The following is a 24,993-nucleotide window of genomic DNA, read 5'->3' on the forward strand; positions in this document are numbered from 1 at the left end:
ATGCACCCAATATGGGGTGCGGTCCGTTGAACGCTACCAATGCTTCGGAGCGCCACCAAGCGGTCCGTTATTCGCTACGGAGCGCTACAGGTTAGGCTGTGACGTCACGGCAAACGTCATACACCCGTTTCCCGCCTCGCTCCGGACCAGCTCCAGACGCTCCCCTGAAAACTTGGGTCAGCGGAGGAGCGAGTCAATTTTTGGCGGAAATTCGAAGGGAATGCACTGAGGCAATGGAGAGTTTACTCACGTTGCAGATGATGGACGCTGAATATGGACGCCTTTCTCCTATATAAGTGACTACGAAGTAACGGAGTAGACGCACTTAGTAAATAGATGTAAATTTAATGGTGATTTAAATAAATATATAGCAAGAACTAAATATCGACAAACATTCTCGTATCTCCCCCAAAATGAACTCAAATGTCTTTGGAAGCAGCCTTTACATACAAAAGGCAACAAAAATTATTAAAAGGGGCATGTAATATAAAGAAAGGATTGTAAGAACATATATCGACAAATTTACTCATGCCATAAATTAAAATCTGAAGAAAAATAGGATATACTTGAAATAGATTAATGTTTTTTAATAGTCGTTAACCATTATAAGTTAATATGTTTCAACTGGGAAAACGGTAGAGTACCTACTTTTTCCTTTACTAGGGTAATGAGTTTCATTGAGAAGGGTAGGCGAGGGTTGGTGTGAGAAATACAGTCCAAAGTTTCTTCCTTTACTATGTGAAGCCTCGATATTGAAAAATAAAATTCATTTTAATGATATTCAAACATATTTATTAATATTCAATGATCATAGTCACCTCAATTCGCAATTAAAACCACATCTTCGATTTCATAATCCCAGTTTGCCCACCCTCGTTCATTTCCGCCATCTTGACTTCGCTCCAGACCGGTCCGAAAAGAAATTCTCGTAGCGAACGTAGCGCCTATGGACCGGTGCTTCGGAGCACTTCCGTCTGTAGCGTCTGGTAGCGAAAGTAGCATTCATTGGACCGCACCCATGGACGGGAGCCATGAGTACCTTAGACCATTTAAGTAAGTAGACCTGCCGTTCGGGCGGAACGCTGTGGCCAACATCGCACGGCGGGGAAGTGAGTGGGATGAGGGCGCGTGACGTCACGGTTGGGACCGCAGACGATATTCTGTATGCGCGCTTGAGATATTTTAACGCTCATCCGCTGCAAAGTCGCTGAAAAGTGACAATATTGGGCACGCAAAATGATTATACACTCAATAAATATATTTTTACGATGAACTAAGGCATTTTATAGCCTTGATTGTGCGCAAAAAGCTAAATAAATCAAGATAAAGCGAGAAGCGATCGCATTAAATAAATTGATTAAGAATGTCATATGTAAACATGGGCGTACCCAGCGAAGGGCAGGGGGAGCAGCTGTCCCCCTAGAAGCAAAAATCGCAAAAGTCTTTAAGCAAAATCAGTACTGAATTGAAACGAAAGTATTCAACAAATTTTCTTCAAACCAACGAAAAATGATATGTATTAGTATAAGATAAGTAACTGAAATAAAACTATTTTTTCAAGGAAATAATCTCATAAACTAATAAAGCGCTGTTATAATTTTCTTATAATGTTGGTTTCATTCATCTTTTCCATGCTAAAATGTCACAACTTGGCTTGCCCCCCCTCCTAGATCATGGCTTCCCCCCCTAGACCATGGCTTTCCTCCCCCTAGACCATGGCTTCACCCCCTCTAGGTAAAAAGAAAGGGTCCTGGCAAGTATCACGTAATTTTGTCCGCAAAAACCAGTTTATTGCGATCTCGGTAATCTTCAATAAAAATAATTAAACAAATCGTTTTATTTATAAACCCAACACAATGAAGCCTAGATTAACGTATTTACACTGAAAATACGTATTTTGAAAAATCCTACGTGAGATTAGAAAGAAGGCAAAATCCCACGATATCTCACAAAGGATGAAGGGAGGGGTCCATAAAAAGGCAAAATTATTTTAGAAATATTACTTATTACTAGTAGATTAACCTAACGGTGACATTCCTAGAAAATGAATATTAAGACTGTCCCAACGGTCGTGTGTCATTTTTAACCCGTAATTTTAGTAACTTTGCATCGAGCAATATTCATGAAAATTGGCACACTTATGGGGAAAGGTCCTAAGTTTTGTTGAGTGTAAGCAAAATTTTACAATTTTGACCTTTTGACCTCACAATGTGGGTCCAAACCAAAAATTTTAATTTGCCTTATGTGGTTTTAATCTAAAAAAAATCGAGATAGAAAAAAGTCTACATTTCATTGACCAAGATGTCAATTCTCAGGTTTTCAAACCCGAGAAACCCGAAAATAACACTTTCATTTACGAAAATTCAACCGTTGACCCAGTTAGGTCATCGTCAAGGTCATAAGGGTGGCAAAAAGAATAGCAAATATGATGCATTAAAACTTAAGTTTCGTATAATTTTTTCTTTGGCATATTTCTTATATTTGAGTGATTTTTTTCTTAATTTCTTTTGCGGAAAAGGTCGTGAAAATTTTCACACGAATTTGTTTAGTTATATTTCACACATTGAATTGCTTTTCTGATGCACACACTTCATTAAAGTAGAAAAAACGAGTTCAGTCGCAGCAATTGCTTGTGGTAAGGGCAAAGAATATTTCTTAATTTTAGGGCAATATTGTATGGAATATGCTTTGTTCCAAATGATGAAATATTTATAACCATTTGTACTCTATCAAGAATTGTGCTGAAGCCCAAGATTTTACCCTTTTTTAACCAATATATTTTTTAAAATAATGATACCTCATTAAAAAGATCGTTTTTGGAAATATTATTATATGGAAAATTTTATGCACAATGATCGAATGATTTTTGAACATCATTCCAATTAAGTTTATCTTTTAATGTAATCCAATGAAAAAATTCAATATAATTTTAATATAGCGTCCACTCTTCTAAATAATCTTTGCAGTTACGATAGAAATTTTTAACGTGATTCATGATATCTGCATGATTTATTGCACCCACTTCGAGCTCACTTATGCTCTTATCGATGGTTAATGGAAAAAAATTACTTTCTGACCGCTTTTGACTCAGATATTTTTAACTTCATTCGCTACTTCGATTACCAAAATTTTATCATCTTCAATAACTTCAATAGCATTTTGAAAAAGAGGTGATTGATTGTTTTTAAACTCTAGCTAAATTTGAGGATTCTTTTCAAAACTCTCTTCTACAATTTTAGGATATTGAACCTGATATAGATAGTAGGAATTCATAGTGTGGTATAATTTAAAAATTCTATCTACAGCTGACGAATAAAGAGGTAACTAGCGCGTTTTACAGTAACCAAGTATTTTCTTATACATGCGACTTCCGCAGTTTCACAAAATTCTTTCAGCATTTGAAGACGCACAGTGTAATTTAGAAATAAAAATATATTTTAATGACAATATTTTCCACATCTGCGGGCAACAAAACAGCAGCTGTTTGAACGGCGTTATGACATAAATATGTGCGCTGCAAAACCGATTTGATAAATTGTGATGTACAGGCCTTACATCTGAAGGAAAGACTATGAAAAATAGAATGGAAAGACATCCTTCTGCTAATGCTAGTTTCTTTTCTTCGTCTCCATAAATTGTTTTTACTAAAAATTTCTGTATTTTGGAGGAAGATGCAGCAGTATTTAAATATCTTTTATGCTCTTGCGTCTCCAAGTGCTTCGAAATATCATACTGCCGTGAAAAATAGAAAATTATCCGTTATATTTCACACATTTGACAGAGTAATCGCTTCTGGATTTTTTAATAAAATGAGATTCACTTCTTAGATGATTTTTGAATCCGCATCCTCTTTTCTTATGTATTGTGACAAGAATATAAAAAATTAAATTATGTCGTAAATAGTTTAAAAAAATTTAATTGAAAACTCTGTAAGTACATATGTACGAATTTACGTACAACATTACATGAAAATATTTAATAAGTTATTCAATGAATTATCATATAATTGATTGTTTTATAGCAAATTTATTTTTAAAATTATTTTAATCCAATCCTCTCTTTCTTTCTAATTATAAATATGTTAATAGGTATTATTTATTCCCAGAATTATCCGTAGCGAACTTAAATCGTAGGTGTCACTTGCAAAGCCGGCGCTAGACCTTTTTCCACCATCGCAAAATATAAATAACACGAGAGCTGTCTGCTAAGTAAAAAAATATGCATTTATGAAATAACTAAATTACTTACCTAAATCATAAGAATGCTGATTTGTTGACATCAATTTTTAATAGCACTAGCGCGCAGTTCAATTTGCATCGCATAATCGACCGTTTAAAAATTACTATATGCGAAGGCGTTGCCGCGTTACTTCGTGGACGACCGGCAAATTCTTTACACCATGACCCTTTTCCTCTCTAAAATTCCCCCGTTTACAACTTTTGTGCAAGATTTCATGTTTTCATAACGATGTTCCGAATGATGCTAGATCGCTAACGAGATAAGAAAAAAATCTGCGGAAGTTTACAAAGGGCTTTGTCTTCATTTTACTGCCACAATATTTTTTCGTCGCTGCCAATGCCGAAAAAGGCCACTGTTTATTAATTGTAAGTTCACCAATCCTACCATGGCTGAGAGAATACTTCTCGTACATAACGCAATATATATTAGTACTTTTAATTGAAAAATCGTGAAGAAAATGGTCAAAATACCGCAGTGATACAGTGAATCCCCATTCGTTGCCATGCGCTACGACGATGAGCGTCCCAACCGTTACGTCACGCCCCTTTAAAAGTGGGCGGGGAAGGAAGGGAGCGGAGGGGAGATGTTGGCCACACGGCGAGACATGGGTAGGGGTGGGGAATGGCGGGTCTAGTTCTTATATGGTCTAAGATGAGTACTAATGACAATGAAGGTACGAAATTAAGCAAATATCGGAAATCGGCAAATGAGATGGATACGACAAGTTTTGGTTTACGTGTGTAGCTCTTTTGTGAAAGACATTTTGATTTATGAGATAACGTGTGGAACTACATGATTCGTAGAGAATAATGTCTGTCAAATTTTTTCTCTAATTGTTTACTTTTTGATCCATTTTACCAGAAATGGATTCAATGTATTTATGTAGGCTTTGCCTATGCAGAAGTGAGAGCTTTATCGACGTATTTGGAGAAAATATTGGCCTCGGTTTCAATGTGGAAACGGCGATCAGAGATTTATTGCAATTTGATGTAAGTATTTGTGCAGCTGAACGTGAGGAATTGGACTCCAAAAGTTGTGCATGATGTTGTCTCGATGTGTGCTTTTAACTACATTTGAGTGGGCGACTTAACTGAAATTTTTATTATTTCAGTTGTCATTGGAGTTTTAACCTCCCCTTTGTGTAGCAAAATTCAACTCATTATGAGATGACGATTTTTTACTGTCCTTGTTTATTTCGGATGCAATTTATCTAAGAACTTACTTCTACAGGTCGTGAAGGTGGAAGGGGTACCTTCTCTTGCCTGTTATAAGTGCATTAAGGATTTGAATCATTTTCGGATCTTTAAAAGTCGTTGTTTGGATTCAAAGATTACATTCGAGAAGAGACTTCGACTTAGGGAGAGAAGCCCTCGTGCTCGTGAATCTGTAAGTAAAGATGAACCTAGTTATCATTCTGCTATAATTAAACTTAACTGTAAACATGGACTATCTTGTTTTCATATTTTTTTATTAATTTGGTGAGATATCTCGGAAGGTGCATCGTGTTGAATGCATGGCTATGTAAATCCAAGATTCGCATCCCACATTATCGTAGATCGGATCGTATGTATAATTTTATAATGCATTTATATTGTAGAGTTAATACCCTCTTGAGACTATGCATCATTTTATTCATGACGACAGGGTCTTAGTAGAGTTAATACCCTCTTGAGACTATGCATCATTTTATTCATGACGACAGGGTCTTAGTACCCATTAGCACATTGGGTTAGAAAATGGAAATGAGAGCTTCAACGATAAACCTTCCCACTTGTAGTAGTTGCCATGTCGTAGGGGGGAAGGTGAGAAGATAAAAGCAATGTATCCGAGGAAACGGTTTCTATCATCATAGCTCTGCTATTCTTAAATGGGTATACGGCAGCCCTCCACTTCTCCCTCTCCCAATTGCATTCCTTCATTTCCCTCATGTTGGGTTTTCCTACTATCATTCTTTATCTGCCATCTCATTGTCTTCCTTCCTAGGGGAACTTTGTCATTACATTTCCCACGCAGTCATAGTATCTTATGGAATGGCTTATCGAAAGCCTGAGTCACACGATCTTTTTTTCCTTTCCTGAAGAGGAACAGCCCCAGAAATGGCGGAAAAAGCAACTGTTTCTTGCAATCATTTTCCACCGTGGGTTGAGGGATGGCATTTCCAACCCTCTTTTCATCAAACAGGACGTCCCTATTTCTGTCACTGAAATCATAGTTTGGACCATGCTTCAGCCAATCATAATGCACAGCCTTTAACAGTAATGTCAACGCCACTCTTGGCTTTTAATTGAATGACAGTTGTAAATGAGGCAAGTGATGGAATAAGCGATGGGAAAAGGGACGGTGGGAATGAACCTGCAATTCAGAAAGTGATGGGTTGAGCGATCATTTCTTTGGATTTCTTGGATTTAAACTATTACTTATACCACTTCTTTTTTGAATGGCGCGACGATGATGTATAACGATGGCGATGATATCGCGAAATGATTACCAATTTAGTTTAATTTAGTCTAGATTTAGTTATTAACAAATTAGTTTAGATTTATTATTAATGTGAAAGCACAAAGGTCTTCTTTTTTAATTTAATTAATGATTATAATTAATCGAAACCCGGGTCGCGCTATTAAAAAAAAGAAGTGGTATAAGAAATAGCTAATATCTAAGTAAACTTTTGATGGAATACCACTAAGTAAGTAATGAGTTGGTTAATTTTGTTAATTTTTTTGGTCCCTGGAAAGCTATTGCTGGAACTATCTCTCAGAGAGATGGAAAAAATGATTGTGTTTTTGAAGCTTTTAGGTTCACCTTTGAAATGTATTGCTCTACAGCTCCTTTCTTCTCCTTAGTCTTTGGTAGATCTCCTTCTCTTTCACCCTATCTATCCATTTGATCTTTAGTGCTCACATCCGGTACCAGAGCTCATTGGAAGGGATGCTCAGAATTAAACCAAATAATCCTGTATTGTCTTAAGCATTTCTTAGTATTCCTAATGCCAATTGAGACCAAAATATTCTGAAAAACTTGTAGGTGTACTAACAATGGTGGATCGAGGATTTCTTTCTGGGGGGAAAGGGAGGGCAAAAGGGAGTGACTGGCAAATGGTCTTCTCATATTTGAGATTAAATACAACGTACAACAATTACTCTATGTAATATTCTCTTAATTTTAATATGAAAATTTCAATCTGTAACATGTATATTAACAGTGTTTGAGCCCCTTTCCCACTTGGGAAATGCTTTTTTTCAAGTGTTGAGTGAATGACCAATGACTGGCAAATTTGTCTTCTTCACTTGGGCTCAAGGCTTTTAAACGATTGAGGCCCGGTAATGCACAAACCAAAACAAACATGATGATTACCGATTTTAAATCTTGTCTATTTTTTAAACATCTGGGGCACGTGCCCCCTCCTAAATCTGCTTATGTATGCTAAATATGTGACAGTTGAAAGTTGGCTAGTTGGAAAATTTTGTTAAGACAAAAGAAAGACTAGTTTCGAATTACATAGTTTCCTCTCTTCAACTTTTCCCAGGAGAGCCATTCCCTTCTACCTACTTCTTGCACCCCTCAAATACCAAAAATATTGTCATATCTTTTTGTAAACCTGAACGTTTTGGATAGGTAAAATGATCCCTCCCACCTTACTGTTTCTGGGAAAATTGCTCTTAGACTGATTCCAGAAATGTCATTAATTGATTTGTATTGGTGAATAGGTTGTGATGAAAAATGTATTAATGACTTATTCTTTGGAAAGGTAGCTGCCCATCCCTCTCCTAACTCTCCGTCCCCCATACTAGGCTATACTTATGTACTAAATAGTTAGAGAAGAAGGTATTGGATTTGCATTTCTACTTGGTCTTTGAAAAATCTATGCAACCCTGGGATTCGGACCCGGAACATCAGGGTGGGAAGCCAGTAACCCAGCCTCCACACTGACCTGTTCCCCTTACTTGCCACTTAAGTCGCTAGCCTTAACACTCTTGCAGATTAGGCTGTTCATTTTATCTTTAGGGGTGAGCTTGTATGGCGAAAGCAAGCGTGGATGAGGGTAGGGAAAGTTTCTCATATGTGAATTTCCCTTTGCCAATCAGCAAACAGCAGGCGTGGCCTAGTGCTTCAGAAACTCAGTTGCTCTCAGTACCCCATCGGGTTAACATTGTGAATCTGCATGTGAAGCAGTGTTGCCAAACCTCACGTAGTTTCTCTGTATGTCTATAAGTATGCCTTTCACCAATGGTGTGCCACATTCAGCGTGGTAGCTGACAATGTCATGGGCTTCAGTGAGGGTATTATCCTCAATTCCTCTCAGTACTTTCCAAATACATAAGTAGGTACATATATTGTCTCGGTGCCGGACCCAAAGTACCTGTAGCCACCCATAACTCTTATGTTTTCAGTGACAAACTAGGGCAGCTATGTGCATTTGGAAACATTAAGTTCGCTCCTGTTCTGTCTCTTTGTACTACCCCTCCCCCAACAGCGAAGTCCTCCGAGAGTGTCCAAGCTCTCACACAAGCTCACCCGCAAGCATAAAGTGAACAGATTATAGTTGATGATGTCATGAGCATATTTAGAATGGTTCACCACTACTCAGCGACTACTTCTTGGCGTTGTTCATGGGCCTTGTGTGGATTTTTGTAGTTTACTCCCCTGTGAGTGACTTCTTCCCTCAACCTTCTTATAAGCAGGGGTAGTATTCCAAGAGGATGTTCCCACAATTGAGATATCTACGTAGTATGAAACCTGAGAATAATTAGCTTTGAAAGCCTCTTATACGTTTCTGTGATGCATTTATATTCTTCTATGCTGAGACCTGCGAATGAAAAAATGTCCCTCTTCTATGTATGCTCAAAAAATTCACTTGATTTTTTTTATATCTATGGTCTTCACGTGGCAGATGCTTAATTTGATCTGTCAGGTGTTTCATAGCATTTTAAGGATGGAAAGAAGCAAGTAATCCATTTTTCTTGTTTTTGATGCTATGTAGTTTGTTGCCTGTTGAGCTGTTTTTTATGTTAGCCATACATTCTAATAATGTTGAACTGAATAGAAAATTTATCTGCTTTGTAAGTCAATTTTTTTGGAACTTTTTGATAATATTAATAATTTCCTATTGAGAATGATGTGAAAAAAAATTAAAGCTAAAAGTCAAATGGTTATTTACTGATTCAACATTGTCTAAGCCATTTAGTTAAGGATTTTTGTTCCTGGAATACATATGATGTTCAGTAAATATTTTTTGACTTTTCTTTTAGGGAGCAGCCTCTGCTTCTGAAGCATATGAAGGCAATTTGGCTAGAGGTGGGAAGAGATTGGAAAGAAGTAGTGTAACTTCAGAGGGAATATGTAGACGGAGACTTAATTCTGAAGAAGGCTCAGATGTGGTGAGTGCGTCAGGTGAAGTGAGAGTGAAACAGGAAGATAATGTTTGTGAAGAAGAAGTCAGTATCCCCTTGGACATAGTGAAGATTGAGCATGATATTGGGCCAGCATCACGGGATGAACAAGGATTGTATGGTGAGGTATGTAGATCATTGATTAAATGATGTGATCATATTGTGATGACTAGTTTTTCTTGACAAGTATGAAATCAGAATATAGATCTGGTTTTTTGCCTCTGCAAAATTTGTGGCCCGACATGTGGGTCAGCTAAATTTTTGTAAAACGAGTTATGTTAACTTGATTGCTTGCTAGAATATCCTCTTTCACAGTTGCATATTTCAGGTAGTAACTCTAAATTAAACCAGCTTTTTGGCTGTATGTGTCTTGCCAACTTGTCACCACTCTAATTCATGTTGTCATCTCATTTCATCACATTTTTGATTTAACTGTAACCCAGTGTCTGTGCTCTCATCACTATCAATATACATGTTGACTTTTGTGTGCCACACTGATATACTTACTGCCAAAATTAGTTTACTATTGCATAACGGGGTTTTTGGGATGAAATCTGTGTCATTTTCTTTGGCTGTATTGTTAAGTTGTTGTTTGTCAATACATCTGCTTTTGATGTTTTGTATTCATTTTGTGATAGTTTAAAGTATACCGAAACTAGCTGTGGTGATAACCTTTTACGGGAGTCACCCGCAATGCACAATCGTGCGAAAGATCCACGGAGAAAAAATCATCCGCCTTGACCGGGATTCGAACCTTTTCCGATTTCCGGTCGAGTGCTTTAGCCAGTTAAGCTACCAAGGCATCATTCTTCCCTGTGGATATTTTTCGGACACTACCGGACAAGATGTAGCTGGGATGCTGAGCATATGATGCCACAAGCTGTCCAAATTGTGCGCACAGCGCCACAGCTGGAGAGAAAAGCCCAAACTTTGAACACGTAGAGGTGTTCGCTCTTGACTAGTATGACACCTTGTCAGGTAGTATCCGCATATATCCACAGGGAAGAATGATGCCTCGGTAGCTTAACTGGCTAAAGCACTCGACTGGAAATTGGGGGATCCGGGTTCGAATCCCGGTCAAGGCAGATGATTTTTTCTCTGTGGATCTTTTGCATCATATTGTGATTATAGTGGACTTTCCAAAGAGCACTTGTTTTTTTTTTGTTTTTGACTGCCTTACTGCTACTCTCATGTGTTGTGTTGTTTTTACTGTGCTCTAATTCAGATTGATTTTATTCTCCAGGAATCTGCAGCTGTGGGTGACTTAGGTCAAAGTTCGTCTCACGAAGAATGGGGCCTAAATGACAATGCCGAGGACTATAGTGCACCAGAAGGTGGAAGTGAGGTCTCATTTCCAGAAGAAACATCTGGAATTGGTGGTTCTGGAATAGTTCTACTCAAGACTGAAAGCATTGCAGAGATGTCCACTCACGACACTGAAGAATTTGTGGAGGTAAGCCAGATTTATTTTGCATGTATTATTGTATTCAAATATACAAGGTAGACGATGGATATTAGCATATATAGGATATGACGACATGTAGTTACTGTAGACTATGGTTAATGCGAACAACCTTATTACGAAGTTCTCTTTTGTACAAAGCAAATTGTTGATCCCGTGGAGAAGGCTTATCTAATTTATAGCAAAAGAAACGTTATTATGAAATTACAAACCTTATTCCCAGTCCCACTGGTTACTAAAAGAATTTATTACGAAGTTCCACAGATAAGCAATCACATTGAGGTGGATATTCTCTATGCTACGTCGTAATGCTTGTGCTTCATTTTTAAGTTATCCTGTGCCCAAGAGCATCAGTTATGGTTCTTTCTTCAATATCCATACAACATCACGTAATAAGCTTCATTCCTGTGGAATAATGGTTAGCCATTCATTACCACTGGTAAATTGACTGTGCAATAAGCTCTCTTCTTGCAAACGTTCAAAAAATTCAAGTGCACCTGAAATTTCAAATTTGGCTCCTTTGGAGTTGGCCGATAGGAAGCTGTGCGAGGTAGAAGCACTCCCACTTTGGGCATAATCTGAACAAAGTATCATTGAATTTAGTGTGAGGTCAGGAACTGTTTAGAATTTCGCCTGTTCTTCCTTCTCGCGGACAGCGATTTTTTTTTCTCTCTGGCTGCGTCACACGCTCAGCTAGATCAATTCTTCACAATCATAGGCGGATCCAGGGGGGTGGGGGGCACGGGGGCACGTGCCCCCCCCAGACCCTCAAAAATATACAAGATTTTTAATACGGTCCCATTATCATTGCGTTCGTTTTGTATTACGAGGTATCCTTGTGCCCCACCCAGAACAAAATCCTGGATACGGCCTTGCTTGTGCCCCTCCCAGAAAAAAATCCTGGATCCGCCCCTGTTCACAATTGTGAGTTAACGCACAAATGCGATGCAGGGTTGCATTCTGCAGGATACAACTTTTTTTAATGCCCTGTATAGGTTTATCAATCTATGAGCAAGGTCTCAGGATGCATCTCATTTGTATATCGAGGACTTACCATATTTGGGAAGATATCAACCCTCGATTATGTCATGCCACATTCTTCTATTGAGAAAATGAAGCGAATGTGCTTGTTTCTACATGTTTGCACGTAATTTAATCGCGTATATAAACACAGTTTGACTATAAGTTCGGGAGATTGAAGAGACAAGACATTTTGACAGCCCATGTTTTTTCTGATAATTCCTAAAAGAAACATTCATATGCACGTTTTTATTACTGTGGCATCCCACCCCCAACTCGCCCGGATACCACAATAGAACCGGGGGGAGACGTCGCACAAAAATAAAAAGAAATATACAAATCCGCGAAGATCCCTCCCGCATGGGACCTACGGGACAAAACTATGCCACTCACTTCTCGTAATTCACATAAATGAAAAATATTCCCCTTCTTTGAAGATGATTGCGGGTGGGGGGTTCCCGATTCAAACTGATGGGTGACGTTCGGGCGCTGATGCACTCGACCAACACGCATTTACGGGAAGGAAAACGGACGGGGCGAAAGGAAGGGCGAGGGATATTTTCCTTGAGGTGACCCGTGAAGGAATCAGAACAAAACACTTACTCAAACACTTTCAACTAAACAAAATATAATTCACACAAATAAGGTTGCATATGACAAAAACAAAAGGAACCCTCTTATACGCTAATGAAATATGAATTGGTGAAAGCCACTTATGAAACATCAGTGAAAAAAAAAACAACAATATAACTTGGTTTCTAGATGAAAATCAATATAGAAAATGATGACAACAAAGTAAAGTTTGGTGGTGAACACGTAAATATGATACAAATTCAATGATTTCTTGACTGGGGAGGTAAATGATAGTCCATCCCGCCGAATGTAAATTTGGGTGCGAACGTTAATTGTACTTGGTGATTAATTTCACTTTCACTAATGTAACGGGTGCGTTCCGTGACTGTTTGTCTTAACTTGGCTTGGCAGGAGACACGAGGAGGCTTTGGGGGGGGGGGGGGATAGCTGCAATCTTACTTTATCGTTGTCCGAGTTTGGACCAGGTTGGATCCAACAAACTCTCGTTCCATTTACTGCACTCCTTTCTCCCTTGTTGGAGGAAGCTGCATCCGGAACGGAGGTAATGCGTCCTCTTCAGCTGGTCCTTTGCTCCTTCGGACAGGGGGGGATTCTTCTTCCAGATCAATCCTTCTGAAATAATGTTTGGGCCCCTTGTCTCCTACTGCCGTGCGTCGCACTGATTTCGGGCATAGGCTCCGCCCGACAGTCACTTAAGGATTCTCTCGCTTCTCTTTCGCGCACCACCTTTTATTATCCCTCAACTTGGGGTGGGGGTAACGCACAATGAACAAAAAAAGGGGGAGGAACACGCCGTTCACTCAGGAAAAACCCGAGCTCCCCTCCTCCCACACACACACACTCACACACAACCATACAAAAATCGGCGAAAACACATTCATCCCCTCTTACTCATCCACGCCTTCCTCCACGGGCCATGGTTTGGGGGTGGGGTTTTGGGAAAGGTCGTGGAACGAGCGGGTAAACTGGTAGGGAAGAAAATGCGCCGAGTAGAAATGCACTGTAATGGGGCTTGAACCATTACATTACGTTATCGTTATTACGAACTTCAGGTTCCGTGAACTTTGTAATAATGAGAGAAATTTTTCTCTAGCCACTCTTATAATGCCATATTCTTACGGCTAGCTAATGATAGGTGCTAGCTACAAGAGAACTGGAATGAACGCAAGGTCAACATAAAAGAGAATTATTAATTACGGTAAGTCTTCAATATGTGTGTTAAATACATTAGCCATAAAACCTCCATGAAACTACGTGAAAATTCCACGAAGAAAAATAATTCTCCTCGACCAGGATTCAAAACCTGGATCCCCTGATTTCTGTTCGAGTGATTTAGCCAGTTGAGCTACCAAGGCTTCAAGGCATTCTCTTTGGAAATTTGTGGGCCATACCGGACAATATTCTCTGTAAAATTTTCGCATCATTTGTAAAGTTTTCACCATGGTTAGGAATAAGGAATACTTTTGGATTATTGTACTTGTGAGAGTTACATCATGTCATGGAATAAAAATGAGTGCAGTTGTTGGTATTCCTTGGGATAAAAATATGATGGTTTCAGTTTGCCTTTCACTTGACAGTACTACAGCCACTATGGTATATTTTAGCACACCTGCTGTGAAATGTGTCACTATACCTACCAATATGGTCTTCTCACTAACAAATATGAAGATGAACTGCTATGCTCTCTCAAGGGTGATGAGAGGCAGAATAGTTGGCAGTCTCCACTTGTCAAGTCACAAAATCTTCTCTGGTGCCGGTAGCATTTAAATGGCCTACCTTTCCCGACAATTAGAGCCCAGAAAATTGGCTTCTTAGCCTTCTGATGTAGTACAGCTGCCAGCAAAATGCAAGTGCCTAAATGAATTCCTGAGTCAGCTGAGGAGGGCTGTACTTGGCTGCTTGCTTTCCAGTCCAGGGTCAGCTGGTTAAGAGTCAGCCTTGAGTATTTTGAACATATTAATTTGGCTTCATGCTATTCCTCTCGTAATACCTATCATGGATTGCTTTAGAATTAAATACACGAGCGTGCTGCGCCCGCTCCCAGCGGGCTTCCCCCAGTCTTTTCAATGCAGGTCCACAGAGGAATAGGCGCGTTTCTAATTTTAAAATGTAGAAAATAAAGGCAGGGTCGTATGTACAAATTTAATTGGAATGTTCATGTACAAATTGAGGTCAGAGGACCTCTTTAAACACCACATTGGAAGTAATTACACTATCCTCTGTTAAACACCCATGATGACTCATACTTACGTATCAACAGGAGACTTGAATGTGGAATCAGCCGCATTTTGATAAAAGTTATTTAAAGAATGCGAGATATTGTTGCAAATGAACAAATGTATCAGTTTGTGTGCCGTTACCGTCAGGAATATTTACCGTTTTTTTTTTTAATTATTTAAAAACCAATTTTAGGAAACAATAGCAATATATAGGAAGTAAGATATGCCGTTGCATGTTCTCTGATAAATTCTGTGCATTTTGGTACCTCATTTGTAGAGTTTGGTTGCGTATAAGTTGAGAAAAAGGTATCTATACAGTAGAAATAATGTAGAAGGTAGTTAGAATTTTAAATAAGTCGTATGCATTTTCTGGAACCTTTCAGTTTGGAATCAGAGGGTTTGTACAGTAGACCCTCGTTAATACAAACAACGTTATTGCGAAGCAATTTGTTGGTCCCGACGTAAAGGCCTTTCCAATCTATGGTTAAAGAAACGTTATTACGAAATTTTCGCAATTACAAAATTACGAATCTCAGTCCAAGTCGCGGCGGTTACAAAATGAACTTTAATACGAAGTTCCGCAAAAAATCAACTGCATTTAAGTGGATTTACACTATGCTACGTTATCATTATTGATCTACGTTTAGGTTCTCTTCTCGTACTGTGCCCAAGACTGTCAATTTTGGTTTTTTCTTCAGCAGGAGATACTTCAGTATGCACGCAACATCATGTAATTAGCTTTATTCCTGTGGAATAATGGTGACCCACTCATTAACACTGGTAAATTGGATGTATAGTCAGTCCTCTTCCTAGGCACATTTGATTTACGTACTTTCAGAAATACGAACATTCGAAAAATTCAAGCCACATCAGTTCGTCACAATCGTGAATTATTTATTTATCAAATTGTCCACATACAGCATAGTTTGCCATTTTATAGTGGCACAGTATAACAAGCATAAAAAGCACAAACACTATCAAACATAATAAATTTAAATAAATAACAATACTTTGAAGTAAACTTATTGACCTTAAAGAGTTTCTATTAAGATAGGAAAGAACGTGGTTTGTAAAGGAGTGGTTTGGATAGGAGAACGGGTCAATGTGATCTGGAAGGGAATTTATGAGGGAAGAGAGGCGGGAGAGGATGAGAGAAGAGTTAACGCAACATTGTGATGCAGTGCTGCATTATGCAGGATAACCACTCTCCTCGATGCCTTGTATAGGTTTATCAACTTACGAGTAAGGTCTCGGAATGCATCTTCCTCATATATCGAGGACTTGGGTAAATTTAATCGCGTATATTACACACTTGACTCTGAAGATTGTAAGTGTGGGAGATTGAAGAGACAAGAAATTTTGACAAAGTATGTTTTTATTTTTTTCGATGATTCCTAAAGTAGACGTTCATACGAACTTTGTAATTATAAACCTCTGGTTTTTTGGTTCCGTGAACTTCGTAATAATGAGAGTCTACTGTAAAAGGAAGGTAGCCTCTGTGTGTTGTCGGTTGCATGCATTTTTCATCTGGCAGGCATGTCATCATCCTCAAGAATATCACTCCATTCACTTTTCAATGGCAGTAGTTGCATAAAAATGGGAAAAAATGTTAGTGCGTGATGAATATCATCTACTTCTACTTACTATTCCACAAGCCACCTTAATAGGCATGTAGCGGGGGTGTTAGAAGACCGGCCATTAACAAAAAATAAGGAAATGCTCAATCAAAGTCCCACATAGTTTTTATTAAAGTCCGTTATTGTTCCGGGGAAAAATGGATTGCCATACCCATCTGTTCGAAAAAATCTCTCTCTTAATTTATTGTTTCCATTAGACCTGCAAATATTTTGTGGTTCTAACTGGACATTCTACGTGCTGCTCTTTAATGTATTTATTCTTAATTGCTCAACCGATCTCAGTTATTTAGGATTAAGCTGATTCAAATGCATATAGTGATGCTACCCGATATTTTAAGTGATCATCAAATTATCTAACGATGGGACCCTCAGTCCATACTTCAGGCCTTTTTCCTCTCTCCTTTCTCACCTTCCCCCTCTTTATGTCGTCAATATGGCCCGGAGGGATCTCTCTCTGCTTCAAAAGAGCTTCATTTTGCATACTCTACACCTCTAATACAGCAGTGAAATTAACTGTGCACCTTAGACTGTTGCCTTAGGTCTCCTGACACTCCAGTCATTGTGCAAAATCCTGACTGGTAACGAAAGACTCCTTGCTCTTCACTATGATGAAAGAGGACTGTGTGTCGCAGTGTAATGGGGCATAATAAATACAGTAAACTCTTGATTTTACGAAGTCAGTGGGACCGGAAAATTGGCACTTCGTAAAATCGAGTTTCGTAAATTCAAACCTTTTTCATAAGTCACGAAAAAAATGTTCGCTTTTGTTTCTTCCGCCGTTTTTTGTCTTTAGTGGTCTTATTTAAATGTTTTCGGTGGTTATTCTCGGTATAATTCATAGAAAAGGCTTTTTGCTATCGATTTATGATGTGAAAAATCGTTAAATAATTATACCACCATAAAATTCCCATTTCTTGTTCATACTTCAACATCAACGATCGCTAAAGAAATTCCCGACCAGTTTAGAAAACGTAATCAAATAATGAAATGCAATGTTTATTATAAGAATAAACAGTAATACATTTGTGGTTAGGAGCCAATAGCTACTATTAAGTATGCAAAAGATAGATATTTGTTTCTGACACCCACGGAATTTTAGCGGCAGCCGGCCTAACCGCCATTTATGTCGCCCTCTATCGCTCAGTGACGAGAAAAAAAGAAAAACAAGGGTCTTAGCCCGTTTCCAAAATAACCTTCGTAAGTTAATATTTCGAGTTACTTCGTATTTTCAGCAGAATGTGCTCTATTTTCACTGAGATTCAATTACGATCATAAATAACGTAGGATGTGATTATCTTCTGGCGAATATTTGAAGTAAATTCTGTTTGAGCTCTCCGTCCGACTACTGTGTTCCATCATCTTCGCAGACGTTGCCATAAAAGACTTAATTCTTCATCAGGACTGTATTCTTCATACCGGGTGTGAGGTGACCTGTTCATATAGTATGTTTCTCTCCTTTTATGCCGACAGGAGCAAGGTTCCAACCGGAAAACGACAGGAGAAACATCTTACAGTATCGGAGAAATATAGATAGAAACGTTATTATCCACATTGATTGTTTTCCTACAAGAGACGTTTTATCATTTCTCAACGTGGTTAAGTATTGGTTCGCTAGCGTGAATTCCCAAAAAATGACACGCAAAAACATGTACCGTCACCTCATTTAGTTTTCGTGTTCCTTTCTCCGCCGTATTGAAAGTTAGGCAAAGGATCATTGACATAGAGAAAAGATTTTCTTAGTTTTAGCACTAAAAAATAGTCGCGCCATAATCGTAAATAAATATAGTGAGGAAAGAGCAAAGAAATTATTTTCAATTGAAAAGTCAGCTGAGAAGAAGAGAGACAATTATAAGCGCGGCACCATTTTCCCGATAGTGGAAGATTCTTCTTCCGCCTCTCTCCGGTTAATAACTTCCCCCCGTAGCAGGTAAAGATGAACCATGCCTTTCTCCACAATCGGGGAACGTTCCCAGTGGGTGGGGTGAATAAGAGTGGGATGGGGATTGCCTGAGGGAAGAAGTGTGGTCAGCACAAGGACTGGTGAAGGGGGCAGGACAAAGAAGGGTAGGGAAATGGCCTTCAGCTCTGCCTCAGTCTACTTTTGGTTGGCCGTATTTTTTTGCGACGCACACAAGCTCAGTCTCCTTAGGGAGGGAGTGAATGGGAAATGCTGGGGAAGGAGGGGTTTGGGATGCGTAAGGTGGGGGTCAGCAAGATCAGCCAAAGGCGGCAGGAGGGAAGGGACGGCTTTGGAAAGACAGAACCCCAGCATGGGAGAACGGGGAAGCGCGTGAGAAGAAAGTTCATGTTTAGACTTGGAAGTGCGTCTTCATTACGAGAAGCCTGAAATATAAATTGGCGGTAAATAGAGCCCAGTACTTAAGATATTTAAGTTGTTCATTCACAAAGGCCAATATATACACGAAAAGATATTATGGCGCGGATTGCATGTATCAACGTCCATTTCGGGATGTTATTAATTTCTGTTCCCATTTATAAAAGTAGCAAATAGATTTGAAAGAATGATAATCATATGAATAAAAATATCTAAATCGATATCCAAACGCACATGAGCAAAATAGATGAATGTATACATACCGATCCATCGCAAGTAATACCGCTCAAGCTTCTTCCGGTATAGGACTTTAAATCCTGGATAATGCCTTGGTCCAAGGGCTGGGACTTGCTAGTCGAGTTCGGGGGTAAAAAGAGGACTCGAACATTAGCCAATTTTAGATCTTCCACGTATTTATGAACGGTGGCATTATCCATTATTAAAACAATTTTGCTGTTCTCTCCAGCAATTTTTCTCTGTAGACGTATAACCGTTTGCTGGAAATTTTCTCGGGTCATCCAGCTGTTTTTATTTGCATGGTAAAAAACGGGGAGGGCTTCCAATTTTACATGTTTTAAGCACCGTGGCCTTTCAAATTTCCCAATGACAACGGGCTTATTTTGTCCGTGCCCGTTTGGTTGACGCACAGCCCCACAGTAACACGCACTTTACTCTTTTTCCCCCCATGGCACCTTTGTCCTTTGAAACCCAGGGTTGCGTCAGGTAATGCATTAAAAAATAGCCCAGTTTCAGGGGCCAGCGAGGGTGAGCTCGTCGAGGAAAGGGTCCCGGATTAGGGACCCTTCGAAGTGCTTCGGCGAAAAGTAGTCAAGTAGTCTTCGAAGTACGTTCACAGCAGTGCAAAGGGTTAATTAGGGGTGTACGAAATACTCCGCGCGACCCTCCTGACATGTTAAACTACGAATTATTGTCGATGCTATGTTTACGAACAGGCACGTAAATAGGGGCAAAATGTCAGCCGCGATATTTTAACTGAACTCCTACTCCCCCTAAATTCCCACAGTGAGATTTTTGGCGACCCATTTCTCTCCAAAGTTGCATTATCATTTACGATTTCGCACTTTTGATGGACCACAGTTGGAAGCGCTGATTTTTTAGCTACTTACGCCGGCGTAACTAGTTTTGTTGACAAATTTTTCGCCGTAGTTCGTATAAACGAATGCCATTTGCTCCTAGGGACCGAGCCGAGGTTCGTAAATTCAAAAAATTTCGTATAATCGAAACTTCGTATAATCGAATAGCGCCATGTATTTAGCATAGGCTTTTCACCGGGACCGCAATATCACTTCGTATAATCGAAAACTTCGTAAAATCCTGCTTCGTAAAATCAAGAGTTTACTGTAGTAGTGAAAGAGGGAGTGAGTCTTTGTGAAAGAGGGGATGAGTCATGTAAGTCCACTTGCAGCAGCTTTTCGACCTGTGCTGTCATTGGTGTATTTTCAACAATCGTCGGTGTGGTATGGAGCTTTAAACCAGTTTTGTGTGTGGGCATTGCTGTGCCAAATGGTAATAGGCCCTGTGGCATCCACAACGGCTGTCCACACCACAGTGTGTCACCATGGGCTGTGCACTTTTTCAGGTCTTAACATGTGGTTCAGGTTTTATCCCGACGTTTTGCAACTGGTGATGGTTGCTTATTCAGAGGTGATTGGGCTGCTCTTGGTGTGGGTTGAAATACCTATATACTTTTCAAATTGGTGGGTTGGGTAATATTAGGGAAATAGGGAAAGGGGAGAGGCAGAGGAGGATAGTCTGCTCAAAACAGGCAGCCAGGAGTTGCTCAATTGGAGGCAGCCATCCCTGTTAACATTATATTTCTGTTTACGAATTTCTATCTCCTCTTGAAAAAGCTGAGGGTTAAATTTGTTGACCCTGGCAAGAACTTAGTTATTTTTTTCAATGTTTTGCCACAGCTGATTCTGAAGGTTATTGGAGTAGGGTAGCCTGCTGGTTCACTTCTAACCATGCTTTTATGCTCCATTCTGTTTCACCGATATATTTTTTATTTTTCCCACATGTTGTGCACAGGATTTTGTACACACCTTCAATTTGTAATGGCTTCCTGTCTGTCACGTTTCTCAGCAATGCTTTTATTTGTGAATGAGGTTTGGAGAAGGTCTTGATTTTGTATTTTTTAAGAATATTCCCCATCTTGTTGCTGGTGCCTGTTATGGAAATGGAGATAGGCTTTATTTGTGATTGCAAAATCATCAGTTTGCATAGCCAATGTTTCCTGTGGGTTGCGATAGATCTTGTCGCTAACAATTCTAAAAACTTGGGAGATAGCTCCGTCATTGTAGCCTTTCTGGTGTAAAATGGCTTCTAGTTATTCTTTTTCGTCGGGGTAGTTGGCCTTGGCACTACTCCGTATTGACCGTTGGATTAGACTTTGGTAAGACCCAAAAAATTTTGTTATTTTTATCAACCATGGACTGCGGAAACCTCAGTGAAGAATCCACAGTGTAGTTTGATGCATCTGAAAGCACCTATAAAGGCACCCTGTATTGTGGCACTGCATTGTCCATGATGGAAGGCAGAGAATCAGTCCTAAAAGTGTCATTAGATGTGCAAGACCTCCAATTAGTGGTTGATTTGTGCATTCTGAGAAATTATCTGATTGTCATGGAAGAAGGCTACATATTCCTGATGTCAGTGTACCCCTACATCAATAGAAGTTGGGGTGGCTGTGTACTGGCTTTGACTTCTTTCCTAAGAGATGCAGCTGCGTTAATATGGTCAGTAAAAGAGGGCTGTGCCCAAGATTTTATTTATTTATCATCTCCTTGTAAACAACACAATTATGGCCTTTACAATGGTGTTTCAACAATCAATGGAAAAGGGCACTCACAAATGCCGATACCCCAGATAAGTGCGACTTACCCAGGCGGGACTTGAACCTATGACCTTCGGCTTGGTGGACAAGGACGTTACCCTGCCACCACCAAGGCCGGCAAAGGGGTTGTTATACTCATAAAGGCATTGCATTCAGCTGGATTATCCGTGCACCTTTGAATCGAACTGGAGTTGGCCAGCCGTGCTGTCTCTACCTACCTGTGCATCTGCACCTTACGGCTGAGTAGTCGCTCCATTGCATTGCGACCAGCTATTGTTTGGTTTCATGTATAGTACATCTTATGTCTGTTACATTTGAAGAACACCACAGGTGATATAAATATAAAAAATGCCAATGGCTACACCAAGCTTTCATCCCGCCTGGTCTTAACAGGGCCCACTGATCTTTATAGCCCTCTCCTCTTTCCCATCCCCCATTCCCCACCTTCTCCCTACCACCTTCTTATCCTTATCTCCTCAGCCTCTGGTCATCCTCTGTCCTCCTCCTCAGTCTCTACTTGTCTCCTTCCAGACGAAGACCTAAATGGGTTGAAAATTCGAAACCTCATGTGTGAGTGTCCTTTTATTTGTGTTTAAGTTTTTTGTGGCCTCTCATGGCATTTTTTATATGTGTATCTTATGCCCGTATACAAAGTTGTCATTTCTACCATCGACTGTGAAATGGGTGACTCCAATTACTTTTAAGTTTGTTAGTTGTGCATCACTCTGAGTAGGTATGTGAATCGTAGGCCTTTTTTTGTACGCAGCCAAATTATTAGTAATAATGGCACTCTTGCTATATGCCATGTATGTATGTACAGTAAAACCTCTATGTAGTGAACCTCTTTATATCATAAACCTCCATACTTCATACCACTCCTATGGTCCCGTCAGATTTAAATGTAAATTTATAGGCAAACCTCTTTGTAGTGAACCTCTTTATCTCATAAAAACTCCACTTATTATATCAAGGAGACTCCCCTGAGACTGCCTAACTACCTCTGCAAATTGTACTGAGACAACTAGAGACCATTAATGCAGCCATGATTACCTAACAGTAAATAAGAAAAAAGGTATCCAACTATCGTAATCATTTTAAGTGACTGTTGAATTAAGAGAGATTAGGATTGTTGACTAATGATGATGATGAGTGCCTTTCATTTCCAAAGGGTATGAAAAAATGGTGACTATCACTTAACCCTCTCAGAGTGAGCCTCCATGCATGAAATTGCCCAAATTTTGGTCCCCTCCGTTACGATGTAAAGAGGTTTTACTGTAATTCATAATTGCTTGCTGCTGCATATGGCACTGGTGATGAAGGTTGTGGAAGAGAAGATTGATACACATAATGTGAAAAGATTATTTCATGAGACAGCTGAATGGAAAGCTACATCCAACCGATCTTTGGATTTTTGAGTAGTGATGATTGTTTTTAGTTGGACATAGGCAAAAAATTGTTACATCTTACTTCCTCAGTCTTTGCTCAAGGGTTCACGTGGAGGCATTTACTTGAACTCTGCCTCCCATGGAGAGTTAGCGAGATGCAACATGTATGTGTGCTGTTAACACCCAAAAGAGAGTGGTGTATGTAGATAATGAGGAGGAAAAGCAGATGCATTTGTCAGGGTGTTCCACCTGGATAAGGATCCGTCAATTAAGTCTTTAATGTGCCGATTGCCATGCCACCAGGTACAGAATTGTTCTACTGTGCATATTCAAGTCAGGTTCATCTGGTAGGGTGCATCCTATGCAAGATGAGAGGTATGGGAGGAAAATGGAACTAGCTACATTGTGGAAATAGAAGGAAAATGGAAGGGGGTAGCTACATTGTCAAAAATCAGCCTGAAAATTTGAATTGTTATGAGCTTCAGTAATTTTTTAGCTATTGTAAAATAATCCACTATCTTTCTCAACGCAAGTGATTTAAAATGAACCATTGCATTTTCTTATCTTTATTATTATGGAGATATTGCATTTCTATCAACTCGAAATTATCAAACCAATAATTCTTACCAAAATATTTCAATCCGTAATGGGGAATTATATCTACAACAACTTAGAAAAATAAGAATAATCCAAGAGATAGCAACATAGTCAAATTTCGGTTTTCAATTTGACATGCTTTAGACTTCTTTGAGTCTGTCTAGTAATATTTCATTTGGTTTAATGCTTTTCTTTCACTCCTCTTTGAATGTCATCCATAACATTTCATTTGCATTTAAAGAGAAAGAGATTATTAAATTGAGAATTAAAAAATTTAGGAATTTTAAATTAATTTTAGGTTTTTAATTCAAAATCAGTATCCATGCTTAGATACTATGATAGGTAGGTATAATGGCAGTATTGAAATGTCAGTTTAAGGTAGTTAATAGTGCCTCTGTAAATGTGACATGAATTTTATGAAACTTTGGTCGCACATTCTTTGAAAGACGCTCTTTAAAAAATCCACAGAAAAAGGGATTCCCATGTGCCATTTTGAGATATTTGATGGTAAAATTAGGATAATTTAACACGGGCTCTTTTGGATAAATACGGTTTTTTTGAGCTTGCGAAGCTGTTTGTAACAAGACGTTGTTGAGACCTCATGTATTGGAAGCAAAATTTTGTGTTGAACCTAAACATGTGCTGAAAAGTATAATTTCATGATAGAATAAGAATATTTGCAAAAAACTGCTTGAAACTGTCAAGATGGCCACAGGTGCAGCGTCCGCTCTGGTGGCTCGACTGTGAATCTCTGGTACCAACATCACAAAACGAAAACCACTTCACCAACTTCGCCAAAATCATGCTAATATATTTAGTTCCTTGGCTTTTACATACGTCTTACATATCTTTTGTTTACTAATGAATACGTATACAGAAAACTCTAGATTATACGAAGCAGGATTTTACGAAGTGATATTGCAGTCCCGGCGAAAAGCCTATGCTAAATACATGGCGCTATTCGATTATATGATGTTTCGATTATACGAAATGTTTTGAAATTACGAACCTCGGCTTGGTCCTCAGGAGCAAATGGCATTCGTTTATATGAACTACGGCGAAATATTTGTCAACAAAACTAGTTACGCCGGCGTAGTTAGCTAAAAAAATCAGAGCTTCCGACTGTGGTCCATCAAAAGTGTGAAATCGTAAATGATAGTGCAACTTTGGAGAGAAAGTGTTCGCCTAAAACCTCACGGAGGGAATTTAAGGTAAGTAGGAGTTAAGTAAAAATATCGCGACTGACATAATGCCCCTATTT

The 24,993-nt window shown here is 39.1% G+C and overlaps 1 protein-coding gene across 1 annotated transcript in view; it reads left to right on the top strand.

Annotated features, from left to right (window-relative positions):
• Positions 1–4,914: 4,914 nt before the first annotated feature.
• The window catches only part of LOC124163445, a 28,463-nt gene continuing 8,384 nt past the window's right edge, over positions 4,915–24,993 (top strand). Inside the window, exons 1-4 of the mRNA XM_046540362.1 lie at positions 4,915–5,228; positions 5,470–5,625; positions 9,489–9,755; positions 10,873–11,082. Coding sequence (XP_046396318.1) covers positions 5,103–5,228; positions 5,470–5,625; positions 9,489–9,755; positions 10,873–11,082 — 759 coding nt within the window. The 5' untranslated portion in view covers positions 4,915–5,102. The remainder of the gene's footprint in view (positions 5,229–5,469; positions 5,626–9,488; positions 9,756–10,872; positions 11,083–24,993) is intronic.

Source organism: Ischnura elegans, chromosome 8 (genome assembly GCF_921293095.1).
Source record: "Ischnura elegans chromosome 8, ioIscEleg1.1, whole genome shotgun sequence".
NCBI classification, from domain to species: domain Eukaryota; kingdom Metazoa; phylum Arthropoda; class Insecta; order Odonata; family Coenagrionidae; genus Ischnura; species Ischnura elegans.